This window comes from Penicillium vulpinum (genome assembly GCF_028829585.1).
Source record: "Penicillium vulpinum strain IBT 29486 chromosome Unknown utg000004l_segment0_segment0, whole genome shotgun sequence".
Lineage (NCBI taxonomy): Eukaryota > Fungi > Ascomycota > Eurotiomycetes > Eurotiales > Aspergillaceae > Penicillium > Penicillium vulpinum.
In genome coordinates, this window is record NW_026643244.1 from 1,482,233 (window position 1) to 1,493,681 (window position 11,449).

The 11,449-nt window shown below is 42.0% G+C and overlaps 4 protein-coding genes across 4 annotated transcripts; 1 reads left to right on the top strand and 3 right to left on the bottom strand.

The window, feature by feature from the left end:
* Positions 1-3,730: 3,730 nt before the first annotated feature.
* Positions 3,731-4,612, top strand: N7479_009112 (uncharacterized protein; the record flags this gene model as incomplete). The annotated part of the gene is made up of 5 exons (XM_057256805.1): positions 3,731-3,735; positions 3,782-3,903; positions 3,952-4,087; positions 4,316-4,456; positions 4,507-4,612. The coding sequence occupies 5 exons, from the start codon at positions 3,731-3,733 to the stop codon at positions 4,610-4,612; spliced, it is 510 nt and encodes a 169-aa protein (XP_057104263.1).
* Positions 4,613-4,809: 197 nt separating this feature from the next.
* N7479_009113 (uncharacterized protein) lies at positions 4,810-5,752 on the bottom strand (the record flags this gene model as incomplete). Its single annotated transcript, XM_057256806.1, has 6 exons — positions 4,810-4,943; positions 4,998-5,189; positions 5,248-5,362; positions 5,479-5,544; positions 5,595-5,666; positions 5,732-5,752. 6 exons carry the CDS (start codon positions 5,750-5,752, stop codon positions 4,810-4,812), a joined length of 600 nt encoding a protein of 199 aa, XP_057104264.1.
* Positions 5,753-6,549: 797 nt separating this feature from the next.
* On the bottom strand, positions 6,550-9,216 carry N7479_009114 (DUF3435 domain-containing protein; the record flags this gene model as incomplete). Its single annotated transcript, XM_057256807.1, has 6 exons — positions 6,550-7,520; positions 7,594-7,970; positions 8,048-8,358; positions 8,412-8,673; positions 8,738-9,080; positions 9,144-9,216. The coding sequence occupies 6 exons, from the start codon at positions 9,214-9,216 to the stop codon at positions 6,550-6,552; spliced, it is 2,337 nt and encodes a 778-aa protein (XP_057104265.1).
* A 274-nt stretch (positions 9,217-9,490) lies between these two features.
* On the bottom strand, positions 9,491-9,712 carry N7479_009115 (uncharacterized protein; the record flags this gene model as incomplete). Its single annotated transcript, XM_057256808.1, has 1 exon — positions 9,491-9,712. One exon carries the CDS (start codon positions 9,710-9,712, stop codon positions 9,491-9,493), a length of 222 nt encoding a protein of 73 aa, XP_057104266.1.
* Between the last annotated feature and the right edge of the window lie 1,737 nt (positions 9,713-11,449).

Consider the following 11,449-nt stretch of genomic DNA (forward strand, 5'->3'; position numbering starts at 1 on the left):
AGTTAGTGCTATAATAGGAATATCTCTATTCTAGGTACTATTAGGATTTAACCTAAACTTTTAAATATATACCGAGGACGGTAATATAGAGAGGGAGATACTAGCAGTATTAGCTTATTTTAAAAAGCTAATAGAGCTATAAGAATAACTATAGACTTTATAGCGAAAAGCTACCGAAGTATAAGCGATATACTATAATAAACGCTACACTAAGATATTGTTTAAAAAGAATAATCTAGTAACCTTATTAATAAAGAACCTATAACTAAAGGAAGGGATAATAAAGAAACTATCCCTATAATAGATAGAACCTTTTAGAATCCTTAAATATATCGGGAAATAAGTATACCGCCTCCTACTCCTAGACGAATACACAGCGATTTATAATATATTCCTAGTCTAACTACTATAACTATAGCAGTAAAGGGAAGGGGAACTAGAATAGTTATCTCTACCCGAGCTAGCGGACGATAATAAATAGGAAGTTAAAGAAATTAGGGATAAGTATATATTCGAAGAAGAACTACACTATCTAGTTAAATAGGCGGGATAGCCCTTAGAATATAACTAATAGGTACCGGAGAGTATAATAATAAATACACTAAAGATTATAGTAAGATATAAGAAAGCTAGAAAAAGGTAAAGTTAATCGAGGAAGCACCGAAAACTAAGCGAAATATAACTGTTATATATATAAGTTTAAAGGAAAGCTGTCTATATAAGCCTCTAAAAACTGTCTAATAGTACCCCCTACCTTAGAATTATCCTATAACTCCCGAATAAGCTCCTAGATATCCTAATAGAATACTACTATACCGGTATACTAAGACCGGGCCGACTCCTCCGCGGGCTGTAATCGATAGTATTATATACTCTCTATAACGAGTATAACCTACTTAGGGTTATAGGGCGATATAGGGGGATAAGGGAGGATTAAGGGAACTCGATTCGAGACCTACTAAGAGTAAGTATCCTTAGTTTCCTATAGGAAATATAGTTAGTAGAATAAAACACTAAAGGAATAGGATTAAATCGCTAATAATATATACCTATAGTAAATAGGTACCTAGGAGAGAATAAGCGCGGCGGTAAGCTTTAACGAAATTATTAAAAGAGGCGATAAGATATCGAATATACACTATAATAGTATCGATAAGCTTATAGGGTAATAAAAATTCGGACACTTTACTATTATTATAATAGCCTATACTATAGCCTCCCTCCTTATTAGACTAGAACTTATTAACCTATAAGAGATAAGTATATAGTTCGAAACGGTACCCCTTAATATCCTTAGGGACCTAAATATTATTAGTATAGATAACTACTGAAGCGCGGTAGCGATACCTAAGGGGACCTACTGTCTCGTAAGGCTTATATAAGCTATTATAATAGGTATAATTCTTACTATTGTATATTGTAGTGTAATATACTATAAAGAAGGGATAGGACGAAGCTAAGTTACCCTCGTTCTAGTTATAAGTCGAAACGCGAAGATATATTATATACTACGTTAATTTACGATAGATAGGTATATATAACTTATAAAGGGAAGCGTTAGGCGGTATCTTAAGAAATAGAAATAGAACTCGAAGAATATAAGAACTAAGGTAGTAAAGAGAGAGAGATAAATAAATAAACCTAGGTTACCGATAGCGACGCGGTTAATCCTATAAAATAGGAAGCTATAACTAAATACGAAACTAAAATAAAACTTATACCTACTATTTTTAGAAAAATACTAAAATAGGAAGGAAGTACTACTAAATCGCTGTTCCCTCGTTTATAATTTATATAATAGAATAGGGAAGGTATCCTCGAAATCCTATATATACTACGAAACCGGGCTACCTATTATAGGATTATAGGCTATAATATAGATATCCTAGACCTAGGTTAATAAGTTATACTTCGCCTAAGTCTATAGAGTGTATCCCTTATCGCCTTATTAGAGATATTACCCCGATTTAGTACGATACCGATACTATTCCGCCTATATCGCGGAAAGTAATAGCTATAGGAGAGGATTTAGATATATCCCGCGACGAACCTCTAGATACTACCGGTATATAGTAAGAATAGGCTATAATATTAGTAAATCGGGGATAAATTGTAAGTAAAACCCTATCGCCTACCTAGCTCTCGTCCTTTTTATAACTTCCGCCGAGACTATAAGTAGACTTATAAGCTATATATACCGCTATAAAGTCCTTTAGAAGTATAAGGACCCCTTTATTTACTATCTCTAAATAATCGGGGTCCTAGGTATAATATCCGTTATCGTCAGAATATACCTAAGTAACCTAGTTAAGAAGCGATACTAAATTGTAGGTATCCCTCTATATACCCTCAGCGGGATATTCGCAGTATAAGTGTCGTTAAATACACTGTTAGTACTTCTTCGAATTTACAGTACCGAGAAAATACTAGATTAAGAACAGTTCGCTGGTATCGGCTATATCCTAGTTATTAGTGCTAGTATATAAGTATTATATACACTATATATTCTTTAACTAGATCGGGTTTATACAGGGGGTAGGTATATTTAAAACTCGAGGATTAGTATCTAGGGATTGAGAGACCTAGGGCCTATTTAGGTACCTACGCACAAAGGCTCGCAGTGATAATTTAAACTCTTTTATACTGTTCTAAATATATCTCCTTTATTACGAATTATCGCCGATTAGTCCCCGATACTTTGTTATTTCGGGATCTCTATATTGGGAATACCCTATATTTCGGATAAGGGTATCCTTCCAGGAGAGAGGGGATAATTGTAACGGATAACGATCCTTATAATATAGGAACAAGGCTTGGCAGTCGGGTCACGGGGGTGATCCGACAGTGAATCGGTACATAGTCTCCACGTGATAGAAGCGGGGTACCATAGTATATAATCCGGGGCTCCCCAGGACCCCGTAGAAGGCTGACAAGAATTAGTCTTGTCTTGTCAGCATCAGGAAAATACAATCTGTTCCTCTCTCCTACCATTGTGTCTTACCCGGTTGACAGGCCATACACCTGAAATCAGTATATCTTTACATTTACTACTGAAGAGACTACTATAGGGTATATTACTTTGTTCGCAGCTGCGTTCAATTTAATCACCCGTATTACTGGCGTTCCAGTGAAGTTCTATTACCTCTATGGTAGTGGGATTAAGTCTATCGTTGTTGATATATACCCGAAACAGATGGCAGGTATAGCTCCCTACCTTTACTAATAACTTACTACTTACTTACTAGTAAAAGCGCTAGGAAAGGTTCTTGATAACGCCTAAGAGCAAATCGATGGTCAAATTCTCGGCTGGAGGTGGCACGCAAGGTATATTCTTATATTTTGTAAAATCCATTTCTTACGTACAATCAATAAATTGATACCCGAACGTACAGATAACTCTTATTTTGAGGCCCGAGCGCGCCTTATCGGTCTAATGGATTGCAAGAGTAGGGAAGACTACTATAAGCTCTGCAATCTGATAGCAGGTAAGAAAATTAAACTGATATTATACTATTATTTTACTAATACCTCTTTCTCTAGAACACTGTCTAGACCTTGCTGGATAGGTCCGGTATAAGCAAATTGACGTTATTGCAGGTGGTATATACTGCAGCCTTTCTCTAATAAACCCAGAGTTCTTTAGAGAAACCCGGTCCTATACAAATACAGTTGAGCAAAGCCACTATAAAGTATACCGTATAGGCACACGGGACTCACTTTATATACAGTAATGAAGTATATATACTCTATCTTTTACTAATATTATACTAATATTATCTAGGTCGCGCGTCCTTAATCAAACCGACGTTTCACAGTACTTTGCACGTAATACCTTTGGAATTCGATATTCCTACTATACCGATGATATAAGGACTAGGTTTAGCAACAGTCTTCGCCGCGAAGGTAAGAATTTACCTTTAAATTACTATTATTTTACTAATAAAAATTTAGAGAATAAACGACGAAAGCGCGCCCACTCTGATTCTGAAGATATTGCACCCGAAGATCAAGAGCTCTATAGCTTCAACTCCTTAGGGTATAATAGCCAGGCAATTCAAAGAGCTAGGGGTCGAACAAGATCACCGAGGTATATCCAGCTTTACTATTTACTTACTATTAACTAACTAGTACCTTAAAGAAAATCACCTAGTAAATCACCTTACAAATCACCTCGTAAATCACCTTGCAAATCACCTTGTAAACCACCTTGCAAATCACCAGAAAAGGCTCTAATTACAGCAGCCCTATCAGCCCTATCTATAAGGTATAGCCAGATTCCTAGCTACTTTATCTATTACTAACTTACTAATATAAGTATCCCAATCTTCCTCCCGACAATCCCAGAAATCATCAATCTGGATCCACCAATAGCAGCTATACCAAGCACACCTCCTCGTTATCGAAGCCGTGCAAGTAGTAGCAGCATCAAACACCGTCCAGTGACACGTTCTACTCGGTAAGTAGAGATTTCTTTTCTAGTAAAATACTAGTAACTTACTATTATAGAACTACTACACTTTCTCTTCAGCAAGAGAAGATTGAAGAAACCCGGAGGAAGATTCAAGAGCTTCAAGAACAGCTAAGAGACCAGGAGAATGAGCTAGTTCTCTAATTAGAAGCTCAGTTAATAGAGGATTAAATTTATATATACAGAAGAAAAATTTCTATAACTAAATTACTATTTTTATACTAGTAATACGCTATTAAATAGACCAAATATAGAGAAATCTCCTTTTTATGTATTTTTCGTTTAGCTCCCTAGTAATTGTCGAAAAAAATACTGGTATTTCCAAAAAAAATACTAGTATACTACGCCTCCTCTTCCTCTTCCCCCTCTTGTTCCTCTGCCTCTTCCTCTGGAGGGTCACTAAGCTCACTTTGATTATCAGAATCAAAGTAGTCAAAGTTGTCGCAACGGGATATATTTTCCTCACGACAGCAGCCTAATTATTAGTTAATTATCCAAGAATACTAGTAATTAAGAAAAGAGATCTTACCAGTACGATCATTGGTATCCTTACAAGGCTCACAAGGGACTTGGCCATGTAGGTCTTTCACTTTCTTCCTTATATCGGTAAGGTGAATACTACCATCCTTTTTTCGAGGAATTTTTGGCTTATTTATAGCGGCAGCTCTCTGTTTAGCAAGGACCCGGGTATCGTACGTATCACGAAGGCTGACGTAAAATCCTAATTTTATTAGTAACTTACTACTAAAATTTCTTACTTTTATTTTAGTTTCACTTACTCAAAGCCGCACCCTCTTCCTCAGTTGTGGGTCTTCCTTCTACCGCGTTAAGGATCAGATTCGGGTGCTTTTGGCTGTAATGCTTTCGTAGGTTATTCGTAGACGTCGCTGGGGTCTAAGAGAATATACGTTAGATTAGAGATAAAACCATAAATTTACTAGTATTATGTTCAATAATACTAGTAGAGTTTTTTAAAGATCTCAGGAATTTTCAATAAATTTAGTACGTACCTCTTTTGCACAGTCAGGAGCACGGCAAAAGCGTTCGCCAAGGAACAGGGGAGTATAGCCTCGAGTCTAATCCCTTTATTAGTAAATTACTAATAAATATTCCACTTTTCACTCACGTCGGGGGCAGGAAGGGGAGGCAGCTGCAGGTCAAGTTTCGACCGCTGTGAAATGTACCAGTGGTACGCGGACTATAATTATCATTTTTTTATCAGTATTTCATCCTTTCCATCTTCATAAATCGGATTCAACTCACGTGTCCAGTATACCGAGGCATTGTAGTAAAAAGTGGACCGGTTGGGATGGATGGTTACACAAGTGAGAGTAAAACGCGGGAGTCTGTTTTATGTATTGTAAAGTAAACAAAGAACTGGATTTTCTGCCTTAGGCTCAGTAAGGTAAGGTAAACAAAGAGGTGAAATTGGTGCCTGAGGCCGATGGTCACCCTCAGCTTTTCCAGGGGGTCCACCGGCAACTGTAGTCACCAAGGCGCACCCAAGGGGTTTCTCTTGGGGGTTTAGCGAGGAAGTGATTATGTAATTAGATTTCATTATACTACGCAGCTAGAACCATCCAATAAGAAACCATGCGATCCTTACAAAATCTCAGTAGTCGATGATTCATGTCACATGACTTCCACCAAACGGACCTGGGAACAATATGGGAAAAATTCAGTACCTTGCTCCATACTAACGATGATATCCATGACATGCGAAAAGGCTTAGTCCATCCCCCAATTGGCCGGTTTGGGATTTGGTGGCCCATTTTCCGCGGCCTTAGGCATTCAAATTCTGACTGTTTGTGGTTTGGGTAAGGGGGTAGGGCCGCCCGCTACCACCAACGGCGCGTGGAGAAGACCAAGGATTGGTAGGAGTTTCGCTCGGATTTTGGGAAGTTGTTTCACGTAGTCCAACAACGTTAGCTGAGAGGGTCGATGTGGGTCTCACCCGGGCGGCACTGCGTTCAAGTCAAAGGCTACAGAGCACATTGCAGAAGACCATCCCTATGTAACTATGGATTTATAGACAATTTTTTCAACAAAGGGTAGCATGTTCTGGCAGAAACAGCATTCGTCTAGGTTTTCAGTCCATGGTTTTCCTGCGCGTGCCTCCTTAAGACCATTTCATCTTCAACCGGCTCGTTGCAGTAGTCGCAGTGACGGTCTTCCAGATGCGTGGCCCTAAAATGACGCAAAACATGCTTATGTCGAGAATAGACCTTCAAGCATTGGAAGCATCCCAAGGGCTTCCCGTCATTTTCGTCTTTTGGAATATGATTCCCTGCATTCCGAAGTGCTTCTTGTGATGGCGATAATGGCGATTGCGCAGCTGTGGAAGGATGAGCTGGAAAATCATTCATTGCAATATCCTGTCCGCCAGAGGGTGGCTGCTTAGGGTACCGTCGACCTCGTCGGGGGCCACCCTCTCGGACGTCGCAATACATCCGAACAGCGTCCACAGCCTCATTTCGCCTCCTCCACTCCGCCTCTAGGGACTCTGATGTCGGCCACGTTGTCAGTTTTTCCAACAGGAAAATCTGTTGGGGGAGCATATGTTCCTCGGATCGAAGCATTTCCTTGGTTTCTTCATCGTGAAGTGCACCGCCGGCCAATTGCCGCTCAATGTCAATGACAGCCTGGTGACTGTCAAACTCGTCCCTTACCCGCTTCCGAAGATCGTAGAGGAGACGATTGCGAGTATTCGTGACGTTTCTTTTCAATTGATGGGGCCGGTCTAGCTTTTTGTCGCTGGTTTTGGCGCTATGCTCCAGTTTTTGAGCCAGACGGTCTCGTTTCTGGATGGCCTCTTGAAGCTCTGGGGTATCTTCTACACTTGCCTTCTGCTCGTCCGTAAGCTCACGAGGCCGTCGAGTGTCGATCCACCTCCCCATTCGAGTGACTGCCCGCATCATTGCTGAGTCAGGCTCCAAGCCTCGCATCAAGGCCTGCATGTCTGTACCAATGCGACGTGGAAGGTAATGTTTCAGAAAGGTCCGGATGTCGGTATGCTTCATGATCAGATTTTGCTGCGCATCACTGACCAGACCTAGTCTCAGACTGCGAGTCAGTGTTGCTCATTTCTTACGTCATTCTATGTCTTTGAGGCAAGGCCAACTTACCGCTCTCATTCATGATTGTCCCTCCACCGTACCGAAAGCGGTGCGTAAAGAGACTCCACTTAAATCCAGCAATCTCCCCAAAGGTTTGAAGCTGGTTGGATAATGAGCCCACTGAGATAGGCTGGTGGCGGTGGAAAACAATTTTCCCCTTGGCCGCTTCAACTTTGCAAAACACGTAATGTTCGGCTTTCTCGGTCTTCAGTGGAATTTCCATCTGCTGCCGACCTCCTTCCAGGAATAGACGTCGAAGGTCTGCCATGGATCTGATTCCGGGAGGACGGAAAGCGTCGTCGTGGAAGAGCATTCCGAGTAAAAACGTATGCGGGCTCAGCATAAGCGACGGGTCATAGATGACCTCTGGAATCAGAAATGTGTTTCTGGTCGACTGTTAGAGCGTGATGAACAACGCTAGCATAAAGTTGAGATGAGAAATAAGACATAAACTGATTCATACCCCTGGGTCACTCCAAGGTATTTGTAGGTAATCTCAAGTAAGATTCTGGGTGGTCCGTCTTTTGGATCACGCTGAATTGAACACTGCAGATGCTTATACTGTAGATGGCGCATTGCATTGATTCGATTCACAGTAAAGCATGCCATCAGGTTATAGAGACACTGCTGTATCCTTTGAAATCCAATGTTGAATCGCTTCTCCATTGTGCGAAGCACTGTCTCCTGCAAAGGCACTAAGTCCTCAATATACATTGGAGTCTTTTCCTTTTCTTCGGTGTCTAAATCCTGTCGCTTCACAATTTTTCGAATACTCTATTTCGGAGCCGATCGTTAGCCAAAGACCTAGAAATAGAATTCGACCCCACCTTTCTCATTCGGCGACCAAGCTTGTCGTGCATTGGGTCTCCGTTGATTTGCTCATAATGGCGAAGAAAATTTTTCCAGAACGTGTCCAAAGTACTAGCCTTTCTAATTCCTTTCGATCGTCGCCCGTTCTTGCCGCGCCGTAACCGGAGACACCAACGGAGGAACAGCGTGAACTCCCTTTTCCCTGCAGCTCGAAGTGCAATATTTGGGTCAGCCCACTTAGAAGCAGGGGATTGCTGGTCCTTCTGGTGCTGCTTCCGACTGTATCTTTTGGTGGATGTCAGCTTCGAATTCTACTCCCCTTCTAGTCTGGTTTTTGACATACTGTTCCCAACGATTGCGCATACGCGCTATGTTTACCTTAGTCCCATCCGCATACCCATCGTCCTCACTATCTGACGATGTATAATCAGACTCAATATCAGGATCCGTCGCAGAATCTTCTTCATCAGTATCACTGGAACTGGAGCTGGAACTGGAATCTGGACTCTGCTGAGAGTTCCGTTCATGGATCGTGGTCCCGGCCTTTGACGTCTTCCATAATTTTGGCTTCCTTGATCGCCACTTGTAGCTAGCAGAAATTCCCTCGTCACCGGATGCGCTGCTGGAACTATATGATGATGCTCGACAGGGGCCGCGTTCGCCAGCTTGGGAATGACGAGAACGGGCTTAACGCAATGACGAAGAAAGGGGTTCCGGAGTTGAGATATCGGTTTCTGTGTCAGAATTACTGATGTCTGAGTCTATGCGAAATGATTCAGAGCAAGGGCTCTCATCATCACGGCGACTCCGACGCCGCGCCATCTTTTTATGTCAGTCGTATGCAAGTGTGGAAAAGGCAGCAGGGAACATACGGTACAAGGCAAATGTTGCGATGTGGAAGAATCCACACCGGGGGCACAACTTGACAGTTGAAGATGAGTGTAAAATAATTCTGAGTGACGATGGTTTATTTGGAGAAGAGTATCACCGTTCTGACAGGAAGAGGTCGGGAAGCCATTTATAGAAAGCAACTGGCACAGAGCCAGCAATCGCTTTGTTCACCTATTTATGGAATATTATCTTAATATGATAGGATTTACAGGGGGGAGGAGAAGGTGAGCGGAGCGTACGCAGTGGGCGACCAGGGACTAAGAGGAACTGCGGCGGATACGGGCGCGTCGCTCATGTACAATAGACTCATGAACGATACGCCCAGGGGGCCCGAGCGGCGTGTTGGGGTGGGTCGGCTGGAATTAGTAAGTGCGTGGGCGAGTCGCTGCTGGGTCGTGGCATCAAACTCGTGGGCCAACAACGCCATTTTCGGCGTCACTTGACGCCGTTTCTGGCAGCTCCAGACCAAATCGAAAACTTCATATAGTATCCTTTATATTATATAACTTAGGTATCTGCACTTCTATCCTATAATTAGGATTAGAGGCTATTCTAGAGGTTTCTCCTCTAGTTATTACCTTATTATTAATAGGATCTATATTACTTTTAGAGCTTATTAGCTCTTTATTATTAGGACTTTTATAGGGATTTTCTAAAAACTTATTTTTATATATCGTGATATCCCTTGACCACAGGTATTTTTGCCTTTTATAGTCCTATAATTTATAGTGGTTATAATCACTATATCCGTGCCTTCGCGACCCAAACCGCTTAATCTTGTCAGTCTGGGGGAAGAATTAAATCAACGAACTCGTTTGACCTCGTTAATGAGGGTCTTCGTCGTCCCAACACTGCGTGAGTTCAGCGTATGCGATCTATTGCCTGGGCGATGTAGAGTAAGTAATACTTCGGCGAGAGTGTTTCTACCTGACTGTGCGTGAGAGAAACCATTGGATCCAGAAAAGGTATGAAAGGACAAAACTTGGAACGTCGTACAGAGTACTGTAGTATAGATTAGGTGCTACAGCACGTGTCTGGTTCGGAGAAAGATATATATTCATCGCACACGGTGCACACGGTGGGCAGACCTCCTACAATTCGTGCTAGGGAATGATAAATAAAGTTAGCCACCGAGGACTCAAGAGGAAGAATAAAAATCCTCTGCCTCAGTCGTTTAGCTACCTTCTCTTGAGTTTCAGACTGCGAAAACCCGAGCCACGAATATTATTTGTGGCACAGGATCTCTTTCCAAAGCGAAAGCGGACAAGACCCGAATGTCTTTCCATGAGTATAAAGCCGTTGGGGAGCGGTGGTGGTGGTCTGGGTCCTACCTGGGGCGTGGGTTCATTCTCCTTTGCAGCGAGGAAACAGGGAAGAAAATGTTGGTTTCTGTAATTGCCTTGGTTTCGTTAATTCCACTGACGAGTCTGCAGACGAAATAAATCCTTTACGTTGGATGCATTTATTTTGTATAATCTATACAAATAATCTATACAACTGCAGGAGCACCATTGCTTGTTGCAGCAAGTTCGACGGAGTAGTGGACGGGCTCCTGACTGACGTTCAATTCCCCAAACAGATCAGTAAGAAACAAGTCCAGCAGTGGATCAAAGATACAACAATTGCCAGTCATGAGAGTGTACCTACCATTGACTGGAAGGCCTGGAGCACCAGTAGGGTGGCGAGCAGGGCCTCTGTTTTTCTCTCTGCTCGTCGTGGCAAATGATCATGATGTTGTTTTCCACGGCGTTGGATGTTGAATGTTGAATGTTGTAATCTAAACGGCAATTACGTTAGTGCGCATTATATATGTCCCAGGGGAGCTTAATTTAAGGATGTCTTACGAAGTCCTAGTCCGAAATATGAAAACGAATTGGTCATTTAGTCTGGGGGAAACAGAAAGCAAATATGTGTCTGCTGAATAAGACGTTCCGATGCCGGACGTGCTAGGTAAGCAGTCACCACAAGCACATGAAAGCACTCCAAGCAGCACACTTGCAGGGGCCTCAGCGACGGTCAGAGGCATACATGTGTTGCTTTAGGAATCAGCCACGACACTTGGGACGGTCCCAAACTTTTGCTGTGCAACTGTAAAACGAAGGTCCCCGATCGTCTGGAATACCATCATTCGCAACAGCCAAAGGGCGATTTGAACTAAAACTGC